A 23,849-nucleotide genomic window follows, 5' to 3' on the forward strand; every position below is an offset into this window, starting at 1 on the left:
GCGGCATGGCTCTGCCTGACTTTTTTCGCTGGCGCTAGAGCGGTGCAGCCCACATATTCTGCATATCAGGGCGGGAAAAGTATCGTCGGATTGCCCGTCTAGCCCGTACACGCCCACCGCTTCTTCCCAATCAGCGGCGAGCCTTTCCCCATTCACCTAAGATTTCCTCACGGAATCTTTTATGCAATGCAGATGGATGGGTGGGCTGTAGTGTAGATGGACAGATGGACAGATGGGAAGAGACGGCCAAAGACCGGGCACGCTGTGAAAGTGAAAATTTTATACTCGTACGTGAGGACGTGAAGCCAGCGAGTAAGAAGCTGCCACATCCAGGGCCAGTCACCATCCAACCATCCCGCCCGAGCCCGCACTGGACACTCGCTCAACATCCCACCACCCCTCCAACTAGCCCTCTATCCCCCTCTATCCCCTCACTGGCCAGGACTGACCAGGACGACGTCCATCAACGCTCAGGTCCTACGCAGGCCCTCGCTGAATGGATTGAAATTGAATGGGCCGGCAGACCTACCGCACAGAAGGCAGGCAACTGTCAATCAATTCGATTCATGACAAAACCATCAGCCTCGAGCCCTGTCAAGCAACTGTCAGGTCAAGCACCAAGCAGGCACTACCCCTCCAAGTCCAGTCGTTAGGTCGGGTTCCCTCTGCTAAAAATTCCCCCTCCTGCACGGTCCCTCATTTTATCACCACGGTGACCCAATTAAACGGGGGGCAGGAAGCATTTTTTTCTCTCTTTCTTTTCCATGCTCCAGGGTACGGCTACCTAAAAGTAAAAGTCATAAACTAGAAGGAAGTCGGTCACCTTGCAAACAGCTTCAGGTCCTTCACCTACTTTTCCCTCACACCTCTTCCTGTGATCCCGCCCCAAAAAACCAAAGTCGTCGAAGGAAGGGATTTGTCTTAGGTCCCTCGTCTTTCTTCGTTTGTGCATCATCTCTCTGTTCTGGAGTTGCTGCCTTCCTCACTCTTCCCCCCCCTCCCCTCAGCAATTTTCCCAGTAGTTGCACACCCCACTTCACACACAGTCCAATACAATGGGTAACGTGCTCTCCAGTTTCGCCAAGGGTGGCCTGACCGAGCAGGAGAAGGCCGCTCTTCTGAAGGGCATCACCGAGCGCGATGAGGCTATCAATGCCCGTAAGAAGGCCCTCACCGCCAAGGAGGATGAATGCGAGACCCTTACAGACCAGATCGAGTCTTTACAAAAGAAGATCGAGTCCCTCGAGTCCGAGAGCAAACAGCAGATTGAGAAGCTCCAGTCCGAGCTGAGCAACGCCGGCTCCAGCACCGACGCCGAGGAGGCCAACGCCTCCCGCGCCCAGGAGCTCGTCACCACCAAGGCCCAGATCGCCGAGCTCGAGGAGAAGCTCAGCACCCTCGAGTCCGCCAAGCAGACCGCCCTCGCCGAGCTCGAGGCCACCAAGCAGGAGCTCGCCGACGCCAAGGAGCAGCGCCTCTCTCTCGAGGCTTCCTTGAACGAGGAGCTCTCCAGCGTGAACCAGAAGTTCACCGCTTCCGAGGAGAAGTACCACGCCCTCCAGGAGGAGAACAGCAAGCTCGCCGAGCAGCTTGCCTCCTTAACATCCGCTTTGGAGGAGCAAAAGAAGAGCGTTGCCGAGTCGCAGGAGAAGATCGCATCCCTGCAGGGAGCTACCGATGAGACATCCAAGCAGTCGGAGGAGGCTTTGGCCACGGCCAAGAAGGACCTGGCCGAGGCCCAGGAGAAGCTCAACAGCTTGCAACAGGAACACGACCAGCTGAAGTCGGACTCCGAGGCTGCCCAGAAGGCCGTCGCGGAGTGGCAGCAGAAGCACGAGGCTCTCGCCCAGGACGTCGAGGCTGCCAAGAAGGAGGCCGCTGACGCCCACGACAAGAGCAGCTCGCTCGAGGAGGAGCTCGAGAAGCTCCGTGCCGACCTGGCCAAGTACCAGAAGGAGGTCGAGGCCTCCCAGGCCGCCCAGGAGGCTGCCAAGGCTGAGCTGGAGAAGGTCAAGGCCGAGGTCGCCGAGTCTCAGAACACGAACGAGGCTGCCCAAGGCGAGACAGAGACCCTGCGACAGCAGCTTGAAGAACTCAAGAAGCGCTCCGAGGAGGCTCAGCGCGAAGCCGCCGAGGCCAAGGAGGAGCTGGAGGAGGCCGAGTCTTCCCACGAAGAGGACATCAAGAAGTTCAAGTCTGTGGCTGAGGCCAAGATCAACGAGACCAAGGAAGAGCTCAAGACTCTGCAAGGGTCTCTCGATGCCAAGACTGCCGAGCTCCAGAAGCTGGTTGACGAGGCCAAGAGCGAGACTGCCGAGACCAAGGAGCAACTGGCAATTGCCGAGACAGTAAGCACACTTGACCCATTTGCAACATTTCTTGTACTAACTGCATCATCAGGAGAAGAAGGACATCGAGGCCAAGATTGCCGAACTCGAGTCGCAGGCCTCCAAGGTCTCTGACCTTGAGGCCAAGCTGGCTGAGTACCAGTCCGAGAATAGCAACAAGGATGAGGCCCAGTCTGCTCTGAAGGCCAAGCTGGAGGAGTCGGAGTCTGCCCTGGAGAAGCTCGAGGGCGAGAAGAAGGCTGTCGAGTCCAAGATCGCCGAGCTCGAGTCGGAGAGCTCCAGCAAGGACGAGGCCCACTCTGCTCTCAAGGCTAAGCTGCAGGAGTCGGAGTCTTCTCTTGAGAAGCTTGAGTCCGAGAAGCAGACCATCGAGTCCAAGGTCGCCGCCCTCGAGGTGCAAGTGGTGGAGAAGCAGGCTCTCGAGTCCAGACTCGCCGAGCTTGAGGCCGCCAACGTCAACAAGGAGGAGGCTTCCGCCGAGCTCAGCGCTAAGCTGAAGGAGGCCGAGGCCAACCTGGAGAAGGCTACTGCTGACAAGGAGGACGCCCTCGAGAAGGCCACTGCCGAGCACAAGGAGGCCCTCGCCAAGGCTGAGGCCGAGAAGGCCGAGGCTGTTGCGAAGGCCGAGTCTGAGAAGGCTGAGGCCGTCGAGAAGGCTACCGCTGAGCAGAAGGAGGCCCTCGAGAAGCTCGAGGCTGAGAAGGCCGAGGCTGTTGCGAAGGCTGAGTCTGAGAAGGCTGAGGCTGTCGAGAAGGCTACTGCTGAGCAAAAGGAGGCCCTTGAGAAGCTTGAGGCTGAGAAGAAGGAGATCGCCGACAAGGCCTTCTCTGACAAGAAGGAGATGGTCGAGAAGGCCGTTGCCAACCAGAAGAACGCTGCCCAGAAGGCCAAGGCCGAGAAGGAGCAGGCTGAGGCCGAGAAGAAGGAGGCCGTAGAGAAGGTCGAGGCGGAGAAGAGGGAAGCTCTGGAGAAGGTCGAAAGCTTGAGCCGGGAGCTCAAGGCCCTCAAGGAGAAGGCGGCCGGCTCATCGACGCCTACGAGCGAGCCCGATCACAAGACCGAGGCCGCGCCCGCCGCAGTTGAGGCTGCCGCGTGATGATGATGCCCGACGAACTTAACGACTCTCCTCCATCCCCCCTCATCTTATACCCTCACACACTCTCTCACTCTGTCACTCACTCACCCACATCCACCGCCCCCCACGTACGACGAGATGATGACGCATCATGACAATCTGCATGGAGATTCGATCTAAGCAACTGGTTTTTTCTGTTTTTTTCTGTTTTCATGATGAGGGACGGACGGCTCATGGCTGGTTGTGTTTTTCTGCTGTACTTCTTACCTTTAATGTCTGTCGTCCTGTCATGGTCTATACCCATCGGAGTAACGCCGAACGAAAAGCACATCGTATTTTGCTGATAAAAATTGAGGTTACTTGATTTCCCAACTTACACACATCTGACTCTGTCTGCTCTTGTTTACTTGTGCTGCCATCGTCTTTGACATGATTGATGTAGTATTTGAAATGCCCCCAAAATACCTGCGTACGTGACACTCGTGTTCTGTGCTCGTTGCGCTTTGACGATTAGGAGACCAGCCCCGCGTGTCCATGGCGTCTAAGCTAGGATCCGTTCAGATCAAAATCCCAGATAGTGCCAAAAGAGCCGCGTAAGATTATCTGGATACCCTCCTCTACTCTACGTAGACTTCGCGAATACTTCACTGCTCGCCAAGACCACAACCCCGCGTACAAATTGGCTGACACAAGCGCGCGGGCTGGGTCCCAGGTGTTTCGTGAAGGTATTCCCGCATACAGTGAACCGTAGCCAGTAGCCCTCAATGGGGTTTGCTCCGGGTCAAGCAAACGTGGGCGTCGTAGCACGTGGCACACAACGTTCCGAGACATTTGGCATCGTGCCGCCGGCTGTGTTCAGCCCTTTGCGCCCCTTGTGTGACGAGTGGACAGCCACCTTCGTCGAGGTACCGAGACAGGAACACATGTACGATTCGAATCGAGCCGTTGCCCGGTCAAGGACAAAAACAGAGGGCGTTGTCAACTCCTAGCTTAACGTGTCGTAGCTAGCGTTGAGTGTTCATCTTTCAAGCTTTTTGCTCAGAAGCTACGGAGGACTCAGCTACTACTACTTATACTATCGAGCGATGGCCCGGGGGCTAGCCAGGAACGACGCTATCATTCGCAGACCCAGCCATGATCGACATGCGATCCCCATGATCTGGCAGGAGAAGACGCGCTTCCTCGAGTCCCCTATATACCCACCGCGGCATCGTGCATGTGCATATGCGTTGAGCGGGAAGCCCACAGGGGGAAAACGGCAAGCAGCGTCGAGTTCGTTGTGCGTGCTTACAGAGAGGTGCAACGGTGCAACAGCAGCCACGTAAAACGCCAGCCAAAACAGCCAGCCACGCTGCGGATTTGCCTTTTCACGTATAAGTAGGTCGGTTCCTGTCCTCGGGGAACGGCAACGGAAGGTCGTTAGCGCCTCCTTGGGGCCTGTCTTGATCCCTGCTGAAGCTGCCTGCCAGCCACCACTCACAAACGTTTTTGGCGCTTCCGACCCCACTTGCACCCCAGGAATGGCAGGATGGGGCCCGGGATGGGACGCCAATTGACTTGCCAACCACCGACTTTCTTGCTTGGACAAACAAAAGCACCGCTACTGCGACCATTTTTTTGCATCGCATCATCGCAGTCGATACGATCGCTACGTGGTGAGACTTGGATGGGCAATTTCACAATGCACACCAAGACACTTGATGACGCCCTTGCAATCAAACCGCACTCGCTTGCTTCTCCACTGGCTTTTTTTCTTGATCGGACAGGCAAGCCTAAGGTAGCTTCCGTCCCAGTTCCGTGGCCCGTTCCAAGAGCTTGGGCGCGCGCCGTGGGACTGGGACCCGTATGACGATGATGCCTCATGAATTCTGGTGGCTGGCATCTGGAGTACGGTAGGTCACCCTGTTTTTTTTTCTCGCTTGCCCTCCCATCCACCATGGTCTTCTAATAGACTCGAGGGACTCGATAAGCCCTTTTTCTTTCCGTTTTCGTTTTTTGTACTCCCTCCTCATTGCTAGACAAATAAACCTACACCAACTCCGCCAATCTACGTGCATACCGACAGTGTTGATCCAAGACCAAGGGTCAATCATCGCGTACGGCAGACTCCGGTCCGGTGTACATACCCAACCATACCTTACCCCCCCCAATTGCTTTTTGCAGAAGCGAACTGGTTCTGCAGGCACACCATTTTTGGGCTGCCATTTTCTTCTCTGTATCTATCTTTTTTGCTTTCTTGGACATATATCATCCCTTTTCGCCAACATGTTCTTCACGACACAAAAAGCAGTATCAGCCCTGACGGCTGCTGCTCTGTTCACAAGTCAGGCGACCGCTCAGACATGGTCGAATTGCAATCCCACCCAGCAAAGTAGGTTGCCGCACTCTTGGTTTCCACACGAATGCAACCCACAGACCTCCGGTACTGACAGGTTGTCTCAGCATGCAAACCCAACCCGGCCCTGGGCATGAAAATCAACGTTGATTTCACCAAGGGGGCAGTCGACGCCTTTGTGCCCTCCGGCGGCGCCCCTACGTACGACTCGGAAGGCGCCAAGTTCACCGTCTCGAAATCCGGCGATGCGCCCCAGTTGAGCTCCATCTTCTACATCATGTTCGGACGCGTCGAGTTCTACATGAAGGCCGCCCCCGGCGCCGGTATCGTTTCCTCCATGGTCCTGCAGTCCGACGACCTCGACGAGATCGACATGGAGTGGCTGGGGTCCGACGACTACGAGGTGCAGACCAACTACTTCGGAAAGGGAATAACGGGCTCCTACAACCGCGGCCAGTTCAACCCGGCCAAGAACAACCAGGCCGAGTTCATAAAATACGTGGTGGATTGGGATCCCAACCGCATCGTGTGGACGGTCGGAAGCACCGTCGTGCGCGAGATGAAATACGATGAGGCGGAAGCGGGCCAGTATCCCCAGTCGCCTATGCAGATCAAATTCGGCGCCTGGGCCGGTGGCGATCCCAGCAATCCCGAGGGTACCATTGGCTGGGCTCGTGGGCCTACCGACTACTCCAAGGGGCCGTTCAGCATGTACATCAGGAGCATCTCCGTCACCGACTACAGCACCGGCAAGTCGTACAAGTACGGCGACACGTCGGGCAAGTGGGAGACCATTCAAGCCGAGGGCGGCAAGGTATACGGAAACCAAGGCGGTGCCGGAGCCCTGACCACCAATGCGGTTGCTGCCTCCCCCACAGGAGGCTCGCCCACCGTGCCAGCTGGTGGCATTGGCAAGGGCACCAGCACCCCCGCCTACACTGGATCCTACGATGTGCCCGAGGGCTGGAGAATGACTCCATCTGGAAAGGTCGTACCGTCAAGTTCGGCCACAGTAAGTACGTTTACAGATTCCGCGAACCCCCTCCCAAACTATGGAATGCTTGGTTTAGCGCTTTGAAGTCCCCTTCTTAAGCGGCTAGCTATGCAGGAAAGCAATATGCTAACAACGAACCCCCCTTTTTAAGGCCCTAACTTCGCCCTTGTTATCGCCGCTGCCTTCAGCGTCGCCACCCTCGCCTTCAGCTCCATCTGCTAGTGGAGTTGAGCTTTTGACGACGTACAACGACCAGGGCTTCCTGACGACCATGACGGTGCCGGCGGGGTTTTCGACCATGGCTAAGAGCTACGATTCGAAAGGCTCGCTGGTGATGCCCACGGCGGCTCCCACCCAGGCGCCCGGAGCATCCCCGTCCGCGGCGCTGGCCGGCAGCAAAGTTGTTGACCTTGGGGCCAGCGACAATGCTGCTGCACCAGCTCAGACTTGCAAGGATGTGGTTGGCTCTGCAGTGCTTTGGATACCTATTTTGGCGGGTCTCCTCGCCCTGTAGGAAAGAGTATAGTGGTGGATTGATTTAATTGCATTTAACAGCGGGATACGGCGTACTGGCGCTTGGGTTCAGCATCATCTCGTCAATAGATTGGATGAATGCAACGACACGATGCTACGATATGATAGACAGGAAAAGCATATAGAATAGTGTGCCTCAACAGGCAAAGAGTGCTACTGTACTGGATGAGCATTGGATTAATAGCAGTGGGAGTCGTTGGATGAACAGAACATAATACGAGCGAAGATATGGCGCACGGATGGCGGCCCAACCCTGCAATTTTCAGACCATCCATGCCGGCGTCGGAATCGTGACTTGCATAGAAATTGCAGCCAGCTGATAGCGAGCCCCTGATAGCCTGATAGGGGCAGCCAATGACAGGCTTGTCCGACAAGTCATCCACGCCCTTTACTACCCCGGATTTTGCTGATTAGGTACGGCCTAGCCTAAGGATGGGCGGGACCGGTCGAGTCGGCGGCCTGGCTAGGGCCGCTTATCAGCGGATGCCCGCCTGCTCGTTATCGCATTCCGCGCTCCAGTACGGGGTTCCATTCGCCCATTGGGCACAGACCGGGGATCGCCTGTAGGACGACATCAGCTCGTGACCTTCCAATCAGTACTTTTCAGTACTTTGGCGACCGCCAGTCTCCTCCCACACTCTGTCTTGTTGGTTGGGATTTGGTAATGAATACATTGATACGGCGCTAGAATCGGGTCGCGGCGTGCGCTTTCCTCGGGTTAGAGTTCAAGACCACGCCTAGCACGCCTGCTATCTTGCTCGAGGAGGGTCCTATTGGATTATTTCATATCTAGCGAGGTGGGCCGCGCTCACCACCACTCGCTCCAGTCATGGCCCTCGTCCGTTGCCGGATTCGTCATTCCTGGGGAGCACTGACACCTGGAATTCCAGCCGTACTAATAACGCCGCCACGAACAACAATAACTACTGCTGCTCCTACTCCTACTACAACACCAACGACATCTGCTACTGCTAACGCCACCCTCCTCACGAGATTGCCTCTTGCTGTTGCTGCTGTGGATGGGAGGAAGACGATACGACGAAGACGCACTGCAACTACGACTCGACCCTTCTCCACGTATCTGAGAAACATGGCTCCGACCAATGTGGGAGGCCTCGGCTTGGTCGCCGAGGATGTCCATATCGGCAGGCAGGCCCCGGAGCCGCTCACGCTCGAGGGCATAAGGACCCGTCGGGCCAAGGCCGGCAAGCTGGATGCTCCGACCGCGTCCTACTCGGACAGCGACATGTTCAAGGCGCCAGTAAGTAGCTAGCACCCGACCCCAATGCTTCGTGCATACATATATGCTGACAAATTGCCACTAGCAATCATTCAAGAAACCTCTGGCAAAACGATGGGATCGTAAGTTGATGATGGAGCAATGCAACGCCCTTGCCCCATCGGATGTTGGGATGTTTGGAGTATGTAGTGTCTGACTTGGTGTCCCAGACCTCTTGAGCCCCGAGTCGGCCGCGCGGAAGCCCTGCGTGCTCAAGCAGGCCGCCAAGCACCTCAAGAAGCCCGGCCTGGTCTCGCTGGGCGGCGGCCTGCCCTCCTCGGACAACTTCCCCTTCGAGTCGCTGAGCATGCAGGTGCCCACCCCGGCGAACAAATTCAGCCAGCACGCGAGCGACCTCAAGGAGGTGACGATCGGCAAGCACGACGTGCGCGACGGCGTCGGGGAGGGCGTGCTGGACCTGTCCATCGCCCTCAACTACGGCCAGTCCATCGGCTCCGCGCAGCTGCTGCGCTGGGTCACGGAGCACACGGAGCTCGTGCACGACCCGGCCATCGCGGACTGGCGCTGCGCGCTGACCATCGGCAGCACCGGCAGCCTCGAGGCGGCGTACCGCATGTTCGGGGACCGGGCGCGCGGCGACGGGATCCTGACCGAGGAGTACAGCTTCAGCACGGCGCTCGAGACGGCGGCGCCGCTGGGGCTGCGCGTGTTCGGGATCCCCATGGACGAGCAGGGGCTGCTGCCGGACAAGATGGACGAGCTGCTGACGGGCTGGGACGAGGAGGCCCGCGGCGGGGCGCGCCGGCCGCGGGTGCTGTATACGGTGCCCTCGGGCCAGAACCCGACGGGGGCGACGCAGAGTGAGGAGCGGAGGAGGGAGGTGTATCGGGTCTGCCAGAAGCATGATGTGTTCATCTTTGAGGATGAGCCGTACTACTTTTTGCAGATGCAGCCGTACCAAGAGGGGGGTAGTGGTAAGAGCGATACTACAGCACAATCATCATCCACCACAACCACCGCAACGAAGCCCCATGGCGAATCTGTCAACGGCAGCAACGGCGACGCCGACGTGGAGGCCTTTATGCGCACGCTCATCCCGAGCCTGCTGAGCATGGACACGGACGGCCGCGTGCTGCGGCATGACTCGTTCAGCAAGGTCGTGGTCCCCGGCTCGCGCGTCGGCTGGGTCACGGGCAGCGAGCAGGTCATCGAGCGCTACATCCGGCACGCCGAGTGCTGCAGCCAGGGGCCCTCGGGCTTCAGCCAGGCGGTCCTGTACAAGCTGCTGGACGAGGAGTGGGGGCACGACGGGTACCTGCGCTGGCTCATGCATCTGCGGGACGAGTATGCTGGAAGGCGGGACGCGATTCTGGGGGCTTGTGAGAGGTTTTTGCCGGGGGAGGTGGTTTCTTGGGCGCCGCCGAAGGCGGGATGTTTGTGAGTTTTCCTCCCTTTTCTCTACCACGTTCTTCCCTTACATTCCATCCCCTACATCACGGAGGCAGTTGCTGACGATACCTCTCCTCGAATCCAGTTGTGGCTCAAGGTCGACCACACGCGCCACCCGCACGCGTCGGACAAGAGCCTGCTGGAGCTCGAGGAGGAGATCTTCGACTCGTGCATCGAGCGGGGGGTGCTGGCGTGCCGGGGGTCCTGGTTCCGGGCCGAGCACGACCGGCCGCTGTCGGGGGCTGTTCTTCCGCACGACGTACGCGGCGGCGTCGGAGGAGCAGATGGCGGTGGCGATTGAGCGGTTTGGGGACGCGGTGCGGGGGAGTTTCGGGATTTGAGAAGGGGGGGGCGGGGTAGCAATGGATGATACGGGGTTGGTGGTATGATCGTTGAACCTCGGCGTTGATGGGGGTTCGCACTTGAGAGCTACCTCGGTCTTCTACGGACGATCGGGCGGTCTCTGTATACATCAGGATCGAAGCAGATCACTCAGGCTGGAGACTAGACTGACGCGTGGTCGAGTATCGGGTGCGTCTGGTTTGGATCATGTATACAGTACGGCGATTGCATTTGCTTCTTTGCTGGATAATGAGCACAGGGCGGCTTAGTATTGTATTAGGGAGACATTCAATGCTAGTCTATATACCAACCTAGACCTCGATGAAACCTCGTATGGTCAATTACGCCCCCAAGTCAAACACGCAAGGTAAACCTAACCATCTTCTGTTGGTGGCATTGAATTCAGGCATGAGCCAGAGCCTGGTCAAGGAGTGTTAGGACCCAACTAAGTGGGCGTTCAATCTATGGAACTCTAGTTCGAGGACAACTGGGGAATACATACGGCGACACATCCATCTACCGAAACAATATACAGCCCTCCAGTCACTCCAGCTCACTCGCCTCCTACGGCACAGTCACAGACAGCTGGTACGTCTTACCCGCCTCAAGGCCCGTGAACCTGGCCTCGGGCAGGACCTTGCCCTCGTGCTCGACCGTCACCTCCCGGACGTCGGGCGACCGACGGATCTCGACGTGGAAGACGGCGCCGCGGAACTTGCGCTCGACCTTGACGTGGTCCCAGTGCGAGGGCAGCTGCGGGCGGACCCGCAGGCCGTCGGGGTCGCCGCGCAGGCCGCAGAGGCCCTCGATGAAGCACCGGTACACCCACGACACGGTCCCCGTGTTGAAGAGCTGGCTCGACCGCCCCGCCGTCCGCGGCAGCTCGCGCCACCCGCCCCGGTAGTAGTTGGGGATGTAGACGGGCATCTGGCCGCGCTGCCGGTAGTCGGCCTCGTCGGGGCCGGGGATCATCTGGCGGAGGTAGCGGTACGCCCGGTCGGCGATCTCCTGCTTTTCCTCCTTCGTCGCGGCGGATGCGCCATCATCACGGCCGCCCAGGGCGTACAGGCTGTAGATGTAGAATACGGCCGCGTGGTTGTAGACGGACCCGTTCTCGCCCTGGCCCGGGTACTTCTGCGTCACGCGCCCGACGTCCTCGCGCATGGCCGTGTAGGGCGGCGCGAACATGACGAGGCCGTACGGCGTGCCCAGCTGCGCCTCGACCTGCTCCATCATCGCGCGCCGCTGCTCGCGCGTCGCCGCGGCCCCGCCCAGCAGCGCCCACGCCTGCGGGTTGAGCCAGAGCCGGCCCTCGCGGTCGTCCTGCACGCCGAAGGGGGCGCCGTCGTCGGTGATGCCGCGCGCGAACCAGGACCCGTCCCAGAAGTGCGCGTTCGCGGCCCGGTTCACGTCGGCGGCGCCGTCGCGGTAGCGCTGGGCGAGGGCCGGGGCGGCGGAGCGGTGCCGCGCGCACACGTCGGCCCAGAGGTTCAGGGCGTAGCCGGTCGCGACCGTCAGCCAGCCGGAGACGCCCTTGCCCTTCCAGCCCGCCATGTTCATGGGGTCGCACCAGTCGCCCTGCGCGATGTAGTGCAGCCCCCGGCCGTCGCGCGCGGCGTCCGAGAGCAGCCAGTCCATGGCGCGCGAGAAGCGCGCGAAGGCCGTGTACGTCGCGCCGTGGCCGTCGGGAATCGGCTCGTCGAGCAGGGGCCCAGTCGCCCGTCTCGGCCAGGTAGATGTCGAGGGCGACGGGCAGCCAGACGCAGTGGTCCGTGTGCGGGACCTGGTTGATGTACTTGAGCTCGGCGCCCTCGACCAGGATGATGCCGTCGGGCATGGCGCCCGACTTCTCCTGCTGGGACAGCGCCGTCACGAACGCCCGCCGCGCCACGCCGGGCCGGATGTAGCTCATGCCCATGTTGTCCTGCAGGTAGTTGCGCGTCTGCGGGTCCGTCGTCAGCCGGTTCACGTCGCCGTGGTAGTAGCCCTGCCGCGGCAGCCAGTGGTTCACGAGGTTGTCGAGCTGCGCGTCGGGCGTCGCGACGCGCAGGCACCCGCTGCCGGCCTCGATGTAGGCGGCGTAGTCGGCCGCGGTCCGGGCGAACCCCGCGGCGCTCAGGTACTTGGCCTTCATGGCCCGGATCTCGGCGTCGTCGAGCGCGGGGCCGAAGAGGAACCGGTACTCCTCCTGCTCGTCGGGCGCCAGCTCCACGCCCTGGTACTGCACAGCGGCTACGGGCGTCTCGTACAGGGCATCGCTCTTCTGGAGCAGCGGCTCCTGGACGGCGCTGGGGTTGTGCAGGCCGCCCTCGCCCTCAAAGGCCTCCTGCATCGCCTCCCAGGCGTCGGGCGGCGTCTCGCACAGGAGGTACGTCTTGTCCTTGAGCAGCTTGTTCTTGAAGTAGTCGGGCGCCTTCTGGTACGGGGTGATGCTCGTGCCCACGATCCCGCCCAGGTCCTCGCGGTAGACGGCGCCCTGGTTCATCCACGACATGTAGCCGATGGTGAAGTAGGGGTAGACGCTGACCCTTCGCGGCCGGCGCGACGTGTTGACGACGCGCACGCGCCACAGCTCGGCGACGTCGTGCGTGGGGATCACCAGCGTCATCTCGACGCGGAGGCCGCGGCACTCGGCCTTCCAGGCGAGGTCGGCCTTGCCGGCGGAGAAGACGTAGTCGTCGAGGGCGCGCGCACGGGCTCGTAGGGGGCCGAGAACAGGTCGCCGCTCTCCTCGTCCTTGACGTAGACGAAGCGGCCCGGGTGGTGCGCGTAGTAGGCCTGCTCGGGCTGCATGAAGGTCCTGGCCTCGAGGTTGGGCGCGTGCGCGTACTTGGCCGGCTCGGGCTGCATGAACTGGGCCACGGCGTAGCCGCGGCACGTCATTTGGATCATCATCCGCTGGTTCCACAGGAAGCCGCCCGCCTTCGGCAGCGCCGTCGGGCTGTACAGCTCGTACCGGCTCCCGTCCTCGGTCGGGCCTAGCAGAGGGGGCGCCATGGCTGTTTGCGGGTTTTGGGCCACTCACGGCAACGGGAGGGTGGGCTTCCCGTGATGCTCGTCTAGATTCGGGGACGATGGCGTGGGCGAGAGACTTGCGCGCTGTTAATGACTCGGGTCCAGCGTTCTGAACCGCGGCTTGGAGAGTATAAAACGGGGAGCTAATAATGAATCGAGGGCCCAAGAAAAAGGGGATTATTAAAAGAGGGAATCGATCAGATGTCGTTCCATCTTCTCGTGGTTTTCGGAGCCGGACTTCAGGCTAAAGGAGCGGCGGCCCGGTTTGACCGGCTGGGTCATTCCGCATCTTCGGGAGCCGGGTTGGCGTCACGATGTCTTTTCGGTGGATCTACCCTGTCAGCAGGAACCACGTTGCAGCTTTTTGACAGAACGGGCAGAACAAAACCAACCGCATCGTGTGGTCACATGCCATCCCGGCAAGACCCGTCCAATTGATGGCGGTTTATCAGCTTTTTTCCCTTCTCACTGTGCTGTTCACTCCTCGGAAAGGGGGATTCTCGGCTGGGAGACCTCGATACTGCGTCGCCGAACTCCCTTGCCGAGCATGCCAAGCCCAAGGGAGGCTCTTCCTGCATGCTTGGCGCTGCGAGCAGGATGCTCGGCTTCGGGAGGATGCCCGAAACGATTATGCCGCAATGTGATGTCCAATTCAGCAAAAACGATATAATTGCACAATCGTCTCCTTGATTTTTCTTTCGCAAAGGATCTTCCTGTCCACCATTGTCAGTAGGTGACAAAGCATCGTCATCTAACCTAGGGGATGTCCGTTCCCTGTTCACGAACAGGGCACTGTTCCGAGAATGCTGTGAAATCCCTTCGCAGGCCCAGATCGGAAAGTCTGGAAGCGCATGTGGCGGACCAGGCGGTTGAGCTCGGCATCAGCAAGGGCCGTATTCTCAGCGTCATGACATGGATGGTACATGGAATTATCCAGTGTATTACGACGTTTCCTCCCTTTCCGGGGCGCCTCTGTGTGCCAATACTAGGAGGATGATACCGACCGATGGGTGTAGTGGCCATTCGTTGTAGTAGGAAAATCACTTTTGCGCCGAGACGGCGATGTACTCTGGCGCGTAATGGGTACGTGGCGGGCTGGGCAGAGGCGGTATTTATTTGACACCATATACGGAGGGTTGATACATATAATTGTTAACAAGAACTTGGCTGCATAGATTGTGCAATGATGAATACTCGCTCGGCCTGCCTTCAACAAATGTCATTTGCCGTAGACTCCTGTCCAATACCAAACAAATGCTGCAAACTTCAGTTGACCGGGCTTTGAAAATTCCCCTATGATCGCGAAGTGTCCTAACTGACTGTATAAGGCTTCGTTCTTGCACTACCTTCTCACTAGCCTCTTGCATCGCAAACTTTCTGCCTGCTCACAGGTTGTTAAGCGCACTCGATGAGGAACATTACAGCTCAACACACCACTGTGAGACCAGTCGTATGTTCATCATTAACCAACCTATAACTGGATTCGGTCTTTTCAGCCTTCCACCGGCTTTGGTTCCCTTTACTCAGGCTTCGAGCCTATGGTCCGTTGATCGACCTGCTTTACCCATAGCTTACGCCCAACTTAGCTCCTCATCTAGGCATCAGATGACGGCGAAGCTGAAAGAGGTGAGCCCAGAGGTGCTGTTGCTGCACAGAGATGGCGAAAGACGATACTATCGAAGCTGGCGGGTTTCAATCTCCGTTTGTAGTATCAGGGGGACTGGCCGGCCGTTCCTCACCACACCGGTCGGGTTCTGCCACCTACGACGGCCACATGCCTCCTGGAAGACCTCCTGAATACGGAAAAGACCTCGAGATTTGAGCTGGTGTACACGGTCACGGTCACATGTGAAATGGAGAGGATTGGGCGCGGCTATTGCCGTAACTCCACGAGGGACAGGTTTCGACAAAGACGTCCGCATATTCCCAGGACGTCTCCTTATGTTTTCATCAAAGTACCGCCGAGTGAGTTCGATTCGGTTCTCCTTTTTCCCCCATGCTCTATGTTTAGTTTCGTCCCCCTCTTGAGTCGTCGACGTAATGTGAAATGCGTACGCTCTTCCATAACGCCGGTGCTTCCACTACAACGCAGAATCACCTTGGGGAGTCTGATCAGCCTAAAAGCACTCAGAGAGAGAGAGAGAGAGAGAACGAAAAGTGACGCACAATAGGCCTTATCGATAGCTCTTCTCACCATACCTGGGAAGTGACTATTACATAAACACCTTGGTACGCCCTCCTTGTAGTACGACCTGGGATTCAGCCGTTTCACATAGTAGACTGGCGGCTCATCTTGGCGGCTCGAGAGCCCGTCGTTGATACGTCGGCTGAGAAGGCGGCTCCAAACCCGGGTATGTCTACGGGAAAACAAGCTAGACAGAGTGTAGAGGATGCACTGTTTCCTATATAACCAGTAAGAACCGCGCCAGGCGTCGTAGAAACGGTGAACCTGGAATATATATATATCGAATACGGCAAGGAGATCTCGCTGGAACCTGGCGAGTGTAAGTGGATGTGTAGGCATGCCGTTTATCCCTGAGTTATGTGGCACCACATTATCCATCAGGGTCGCCAACCGCGCCGAACTTATATTCTCAGCACTTGATGCAATTATATGATGCTCTTGACGCCTACTTTGAGTGTTAAAGGTCATGTATCTCATCACATGTCCAACCTCGATACCTACTGATGTGGATCGGCAGAGCAACCCCCTTTATTAAGCGTGCTGGACAAGGAGAGCAGTGAGATGCAGTGGGTTCAAACCACGAGAAGAGTGTACGAATAGCTCGATTCATCGGTTTGGTTAAATAGCTGGGTACATAGAACATGTAGATTCGCTGTGAATAGAGCCTTCGATGGGCATATGTTCCAGTACGTTGACGACCGTCATCCAACGCAAGACAGCTTCGAAAAAAAACTACAATGCTCCAGGAAACCTCGCTGCCTCATTGCCGTCATCCTAACCAGCTTGCCAGCCACCCTTGGCCAGACTTGAAAAGAGCGAATTATTTTGGGGCCATACAGGACATACGAGCTACCCCTATTTGACCTCGTATGCCACTCACTGCCCCGTTTCCCCGGACGCCCCTTGGGATAGGGGTAGCTCGTATATTGACTTTTCGACCCCCCGAAAACTGGATGATATTTAAGTTCATAAACATTCTGACCTCTCTGACCTTCGTTTGCATGGTCTAATTTGATAGGGGTTATTTTCTAGGGTTGGCTCGAAACGGAAAGCCACTCGCACAAGGGGGAGATGCGCGGGCCACTTGCGGAATCTCCGACAGAACCACAGAAGCAGATGCATCTTGAGCGATGAGATGTGATTGCCGTGATTCACAGGATGATCGCAATCATAACGAATGCAATTGAATTCTGCTTCCAGTTGGCACCGATCTACGTCCAAAGCTGTTTCCAAAAACAGACACGGGCGATCCACGGCGGGAGCGGATCAGCTCGCGCATCATGTTGCGACTGCAACGTCGCAGTCAGTGGCAGGTTAAACCGTCAGAAGCCGCCTGGGCCGCGTCGGATCGGATGCAAGGTTCGGTTCAGATTCAATCAATCAATCAGTCACGTTCCACCTCAGCCCGGTCCTCTCTACATAATTGACCTTTCTGATCTTCTCTCTGCCCGACCCTTCGTGGCTGCTCAGCTACGCACGTGTACCATTCGATGTGAATTGAGTTGATTGACAGCTCACCAAGTTTCGACAAGGGCCAGTCTCACAGATTACACCGGCCCCCCCCACCTGGGCGTGTCACACAAGCGCCCGGGCGGCCACATGACGTCACGGCATTTTTTTTTTTTGACGCTCTTGAACATCCAAAGCGGAGCCGAGTTGTCAATATCAAATAATCTAGGTACCCGGCAGACCGAAAGACCAGGAAAAGAAACGACTGACACGCAAATGACAGCCACACACACACACACACACACACACACACACACACACACACAAGCAACTGAAAAAAGAAAAGAAAAGAAAAAGCATGATTGGGGGGGAGGGCACGGAAACCAATTTGGATGAAACGCCGAACCACGTCGTCATGACTAACGATTTCCGCTCTCGCGTTGCTAGCAAACACACGCGCAGAGCAGAGCACACGCATCTGGGATCCACTGCGGCTGCAAAGTATTTTCAAGATGAAGTCACTGTTTTCATGGCTGCCGATCCATAGGCGATTAGGTTGGAATGTTCCGCATGGCAGATAAGGAAAGCGGGCAGTACATACATACATACGTACGCACGTACGTACGCAACCATGGTGAAGCTGAAAATAGTAGCCATTGGTCATGGACGGAGTATCACTTGTTCGGCTAAGTGCTGTATGTAGGCTCGGAGAGTAAGTTGATTAGTCGCAGATCATCTCAGCCAAAGAAATAAAAAGAAAATAAAAAAAACATTTCCCCTTTCGAATGCCCACATATAAATAAGTATATAAGAAAACCCCGCCCTTTGCCTCCCGAGACGGTTAGATCGTGCCGAACGCCTCGTCTTGCTCCGAAAGTGGACATCGCGGATGCCGATCTCCTGGAGCTGTGGTTCAGCAACCTTTCCACCCATCTCCGTGGCCCGCACCGCCATTCTTGCGTCACTTGCAGCTTCTGCCGATCACCGCCTCCTCTTTTCCCTCACCTTTTCCCTCTCACCCCTCCGCGCTACACAGCAAAGTGGCTCGTGGTAGATACAGTAGACCGACAGCAGCGTGGCTTTTGCTTTGAAGCCCCCCCCCCCAATCGCAATCTCGGCTACGCTCAATGGGCTGAAGATATTGATACTAATATGGCCTGCCACATAATCCTTGACTCATATCTGCTCATCGTGTCTGACGGCATCTGGGCCTGGCTCGAAGCGACGATCCGCGCCGGACGTCTTTCCGAACAGCGATAGTTGATCTGGGAATAGTGGTGAAGCGCGACGACGACGGCATCTCTCGGTGGCCAAGTCCGAGCCGGCGCTCCTCCCTCATTGGAAGAATGATGAACCTCTTTGGTTGGCTGGCTGCTTTTACTGAGCCACACTTGTCGCTTGCGTTGATGACTACATACCCATTCATACGCCGTAGCATTGATCGGCCTCCCCAAAGTTACATGGCGGCATCGGGAGAGTTTTGGCTAGTCAAGCTCCCAAACAAAATACATGGGCACCTGTGGCGGATGGCTCTCGAGGTTGCCGCATACGGCAATTGCGACGGGGGTCCCGGCCCTTCATTGGCCATCGCCGCCTCAGTTTCCCGCTCCCGGAAGTCACTGTGGCTTTCCGTCTCTATCCCTCCCTTTCCCCCCTCCCCCTCCGTGGCGAATTTGCCGATAACCTCAAGCAGCAAAGATCCTCGCGTCCCGCGTTCAAGCCTCGCTTCTGATGACATCTGGCATGCTGCTGTACGCCGTCGTCTCCCCCTTTCACCCCGCCTTGTGTGGCTAGTATTCCACCCCAACCCATTCCCCCAGCGTATCATCCATCATCCCAAATATAGACTGTACAAGACGACAAGAGCGCGGGTACATCAGCGTAACTCCCACCGCATCCCTACCCGGGGCGTGTTGGTAAAAGTGTGGCACTAATGTAGAACCTGCCTGCCGCCGCCCCCCCTCCCTCCGTGCATCTGTGGCGAAGGGGAGGAACCCGGGACCCTGAGCGTCGTACCGACGAAGGCTATTCGTTCCACCACCATTGGACGACGAGGCAACGGCGCAGATTTACTCAAAAGAACAGCCTCCAGCCGACGAGAAAGTGTGGCAGAGTGGCGAGTGCTGAACAATGTGTGGCTCGCGTACGAGAGTGAGCCACAACTCGTAGTTAGTGTAAGGTTTCGGCCGCCGGTACGTCGCCCCCCCAAACTCAATGTCGGTCGCGTGTTGTCCATGTTGTAACTACCGCCCTGTCTTGTCGCCCAAAAGACGCAAACACCAACCCCGGACCAGCTGACCAGCAATGTCCCGCCGCCCGCGCTCCCGGTCATGATTGGGTTTCGAGCCTCAGTGAGTCAGTCGTCGACGTAGGCCCTCTGCACGCCAACTCATCATCTCCCGAGCCGGGCCTCTCCAAGGGGAGGCGTAATAGGAGTAGGAGGGAGGCCTCTTTCCAACCAACGTTCTAGATTGTCGCCATCGCAGTCGTCCTGGCATCATTGAGGCGAATATGTTTTGAAACCACGTCAGTCACCCCTTCTGGCAAGCAGTCTTTTCTTCTGCAAGCGACCGGCGTGGACTGCGCCTCGCCTGGGCCCAGCGCCTATTGCTATGGACTTCTCACTTGTGCAGTAGAACCCCCTAGCTAGGACTTACATATGTAGAGCGCTGCCAGCTAGCCCAGGCCTGCCCCGACAGTGTGGCATTTGGGGCGTCTAGTGGACGAGAGAGGACGACGGCCGAAGTGATCGGCACCGATATCTTCCACTTCGGGGGCCAATACGCGGGGGTTCCCATCTTGCGACCGCACGCTGGACGCTACGGACGGAGGGTCAAGCCTCCCGAGCCTGGTTCAGTCGCAATAAACGAAGCCGTCGAAAGTGGTGGCAACTGTGGCGAGTGACCCCCGGATCCCTGCTTTTCGTTCTTGCGGTCGGGGTGGGGGTGAGCCTGTCCTAAGTACCTGTACTTGCGGTGGCTGAATCGGTGTTTTTATCTTTTCATCGGGGGGCCTTCTAGCACTGAATAAATCGATCAGTTGCCCACTACACACCCCCATGACCAGCCGCTGCAGCGCGTCACGCTTGCATGATGCACGCAGCAAGGGACCTCATGTACCTAATAAGGCGCCTTGAAGGGGGACGCGCTGTACCGGACCCTAATTGCTAGGTAGGCAATCAGCGCAACTCTCTCCAGCGTCGTTTCTCGCTCTGCAGCTGCAGCGGCGCCAAGGCTAATTGCAGCAGCAACCCTCGACGCCCTACCACTACCACTTGACTCGGAGCACACACATGCCATGCCGTAAGTTGAGGTTATGCAGGCCAGTTCTGCCCAGTACTCTCGTGCCGCTTCAGCGCACAATGGGACCAGGGGATAGGTAGGCAAGTAGGCTGGAGATGCACACTCAGGCAATAACCTTGGCGACTCAGTGTACCAGACGAACAGCCCTGCCCCCCTAGAGCCAGTGCATTTGCAACTCGCCTTTCCATGCGTTGCACATCCTATCCTGGCAAACGTGTTCGTCAACACTTTGTGTCCCGCGCGTGGCTGCCCGTCACGGATATTGCGAACGTGTTTGAATCATTCCTGCATCGGGCCAATATAAAACGACTCGTGAAAGTGCGAAAGAGGAGTAGAAAAAGCAACTCGGGCTGCAGGTGCCCATAATATGCGCGCGCACGCTGCTGCATGGGTTTTTGTTACTAAAGAAAGTAGCCTAATAAGGGAGAGACGGAAATAGAAGCGGGCAGCAGCGCTGAGTTGCAAATAATCAGACGCCGGTTGGAACTGTTTAGCGGAAGGCGATGGGGCCCCTAGAGAATACTGTAGGTACTTGCCACCTACTGTAGCACCTAGCGAAGGGCTGACTGATCGCTGGGACAAAGAGCACTGGACGCTACTTACCACAGCGCCGTTGGAGAGATAAGCTAGCAGGCTAGGCCGGCTGGAGCGCCTAAAGACTCTAGCGCACCTTAGCGAGCACGCCTTTTCCTCTTCTTTGCTTTCTTCCCACTCCGCAGAACGCGCTCCCCGTTCCTTCTTCGCACCTTCGGGCGCTAGCAGATGATGGCATGCTCTCGCAGCGCCGACCCTAGAAGATTATTTAAAATGAACAAGCCGAGGGAGGCGGGAAGACCGGTGAGTGAGCGACTGGTAGCCGCGGACCTTGTCTGCTGTGTCGTGCTGTTGTTTCTGCTGGGTACAGGCGTATGTAGTCCACAGCAGGTGTCAGTTAGATGGTAGATCGGCCATCTTCCACCCTTGATTGGGGAGAAAGCGATATCGTATCAAAGGTAGATCTACAAGTTCCTGCAGGCAACCTCTGCAGTAGCAGATATACTGACTGCTCAGCCACGCGATGTACCTAGGACTTGGGATGGGCAACTGAAGTATCGTCGACTTCTGGGTGCAAGTAGCTTTGCGCTTCTGTCTACTTCCTCCTCAAGAGATTAGTTTGGGTGTCAGGGTTCTCGATTGGTTCCTTCCAGGCGTTCGAAAACCGACTGATGACTGAATGGATTCCATCAGCAGTAGTAGTACCTTGCTCCGTAGTGTCATGGAGTCGAGCCTTGGTGCGCCGGTGCCGTTTAGCCACAGGTTTTTTTGTGCTGCCTTTGCATTCCGAGCCGAGATATGCAAGAACGCGCAAGCCACTCGCCACAAGTGCCATGCCACAGTCTTTCGGCGGGCTAGAAGGAGGGCGGTGCACTCGGAGCCCGAATCGACGATGCCAGCGACGGGATTGGCTCGGTCGCCTGTGGCTTGACCTCTTTTTCTTCTCTCTGTCTCTCACTCTCATTTCCCCCTTGCCCACCAATCCGGTCCCAGCATCTGTCCTGTGCCCGGCTGTACCCCCTTCTCCATCCACACCTGGCTCGTTTCTCGGCCGGACGGCACCGGGCACTTCTCGCGAATGAGGGACAAGAGGTTCATTGGTAGGGGAGTTCGTCGAGGAAAATGGGACGAGGGATGTCCCTAGGCGGCGGGGTAACCGGGGCCTGGGAGGAGGAGGAGGAGGAGGGGTGTGAGAATACGAAAAACGTGCGCTTTCGCTGCTGCTCTGCTGTGACGGACGTACTTGCAAGGCTTTTGGTACTGTGGCTGTTGCTGCTGCTGTTGCCGTTCGTTGCCGTGCGTGCGTGCGCGTGACTCTGGTTCAGAAACGGAAGCCCGTGGTAACATTTTCTGTCGATTCGAAGCAGTGGGATACCACCTCGAATCGGGTCACATGGAGTAAATGCAATTCTAGGCCTGTGACGCTGGTGAGTTGTTCCTTTGATCCTTTTTCTCTTCGATATAACCCTGATACTACGCTATGTTGCCGTTCTCCTCTCTTATCCGTCTCTGCCGGTGCGAGCGCAACAGCAACAGCAGCAGCAGTAGCAAAGATTCGATTACTGGACACACTCTCGGTCAATGCGATGCGATACTGTGCGGTGCGGTTGCGCGGATTACTTACAAGCCCTTCGCGTGGTGCCTACCACACACTACCACCCCCCCGGCCAAGGCCTGGGCCGAGGTGTGAAACAGCCCTTATTAGCGCAATTGGACCGGGTTGCCGGTCGTTCTTTGCTTCTTCGATTCTTACGGTTCATGCGTGATTTCAGAACACAACCACCCTTGGCTTGCCTGGGCCCTGCCTGGGGCTTCATGTTCTGTTCTAACTTCTGTTTTGCCTGAGAGCTGATGTATGTACCTTATTGGAGAGAAGAGGAAACCGTGAAAACGGCAGTGCGGGCGGTTTCGAACTCTTCGCGATGTGGCAGGGGGCGGGGGTGTGAATAGAGCGAGGGCGAAAAAGAAGAACAGACAGCCGTATAGGTACGGAGTACATTCATTCATTACATGAGATCCCGAAATGTTTGAAGTTTCTCGTCACAGCAGCCGTCCATGCAGACAAGCCAGGGACGATAGGTGGAGAGTAGAGGTAACAGGCAACAACAGGGCAGAGGCCGTATCGCGTGTCAGTATCGCGTGTCAGCAATGTGTAAGCCGTGTGCCGTACTCCGTAGACCTAGGTATATATCATTCTCTGCATGCAATACAAAGGACGTGCCTGCGTCTGCTGCGTGGCTGGTGCGGACGGCCAAGTTCCGGATGCAGGGAGAGGGGCGACGAGACAGGCAGGCAGGTAGCACAACCACAGTCCCTGGGATATGAGGTATGATGTAGGCTCAGATAGAGCGCTGCTCTCATTCACGGATAGAGCGCCGTGGCGTACAGGTGTACAAGCCACACGAAATTGGCCGAGAGGGCTTGCACCAATCGATGTCCGTTTTCGTCTTGTCAGGTTGCAGATTGATAGCCAAGACAGACGCGTCCTCCTGTCAAGTTCGTGTAGCCTGCCGGCAAGGAGCCTCTTCTCCTACTTGCTTGCTGTCATGGATGCCAACTGCTGTCTGCTGCACAATATCATCAGTATCTGCAAGACGGGGTCAGCCACTCTTGGTTGGGGCTTGCGTGTTATCCGCCGTCGTCCGTTCCACGGGCGGGCATCAGTTTCTAGGCCCTCACTCTCTGTGTGTTATTAGTAAGGAATTAGTGGTCTGGCCTCTGGCTTACATACTGGCTGTAGCCTGTTAGCGCTCTTCCAGCACACCCCCCTCGGCCCTCTGCCCTCTCCCCATCGACGAGCGCCTAACCGGTAACAGTAACGGAGAAATCCACTTTTTCCGACACCCCAGTATTAAACTCTCCCCAACCCCTGTTACTCGATCCTAATTAGAGTTCTGCTATAATTCCCAATTCGGGCGGGTTGCGCTCTGCAGCTGCTGATTGAGGACGTTTGAAGGGGTCAATCGGTCCATGGCCAGCATACTTGGTGTCAGGCCGAAAAAGGGCGCTCCGCAACGTGTGGAAGAATTGGCACTCACGATACGCTT

At 57.2% G+C, this 23,849-nt stretch overlaps 4 protein-coding genes across 4 annotated transcripts; 3 read left to right on the top strand and 1 right to left on the bottom strand.

The window, feature by feature from the left end:
• Positions 1-1,055: 1,055 nt before the first annotated feature.
• PG986_013770 (uncharacterized protein) lies at positions 1,056-3,444 on the top strand (the record flags this gene model as incomplete). The annotated part of the gene is made up of 2 exons (XM_066849992.1): positions 1,056-2,348; positions 2,401-3,444. 2 exons carry the CDS (start codon positions 1,056-1,058, stop codon positions 3,442-3,444), a joined length of 2,337 nt encoding a protein of 778 aa, XP_066694135.1.
• A 2,244-nt stretch (positions 3,445-5,688) lies between these two features.
• Positions 5,689-7,266, top strand: PG986_013771 (glycoside hydrolase family 16 protein; the record flags this gene model as incomplete). The annotated part of the gene is made up of 3 exons (XM_066849993.1): positions 5,689-5,794; positions 5,866-6,770; positions 6,904-7,266. The coding sequence occupies 3 exons, from the start codon at positions 5,689-5,691 to the stop codon at positions 7,264-7,266; spliced, it is 1,374 nt and encodes a 457-aa protein (XP_066694136.1).
• A 1,110-nt stretch (positions 7,267-8,376) lies between these two features.
• Positions 8,377-10,276, top strand: PG986_013772 (aromatic aminotransferase Aro8; the record flags this gene model as incomplete). Its single annotated transcript, XM_066849994.1, has 4 exons — positions 8,377-8,547; positions 8,612-8,648; positions 8,736-9,928; positions 10,061-10,276. 4 exons carry the CDS (start codon positions 8,377-8,379, stop codon positions 10,274-10,276), a joined length of 1,617 nt encoding a protein of 538 aa, XP_066694137.1.
• A 605-nt stretch (positions 10,277-10,881) lies between these two features.
• Positions 10,882-13,314, bottom strand: PG986_013773 (family 94 glycoside hydrolase; the record flags this gene model as incomplete). Its single annotated transcript, XM_066849995.1, is given in 3 exon segments — positions 10,882-12,100; positions 12,114-12,970; positions 13,012-13,314. The coding sequence occupies 3 exon segments, from the start codon at positions 13,312-13,314 to the stop codon at positions 10,882-10,884; spliced, it is 2,379 nt and encodes a 792-aa protein (XP_066694138.1).
• Positions 13,315-23,849: the final 10,535 nt, after the last annotated feature.

Source organism: Apiospora aurea (genome assembly GCF_038362705.1).
Source record: "Apiospora aurea strain CBS 24483 chromosome Unknown utg000009l_segment0_segment0, whole genome shotgun sequence".
NCBI classification, from domain to species: domain Eukaryota; kingdom Fungi; phylum Ascomycota; class Sordariomycetes; order Amphisphaeriales; family Apiosporaceae; genus Apiospora; species Apiospora aurea.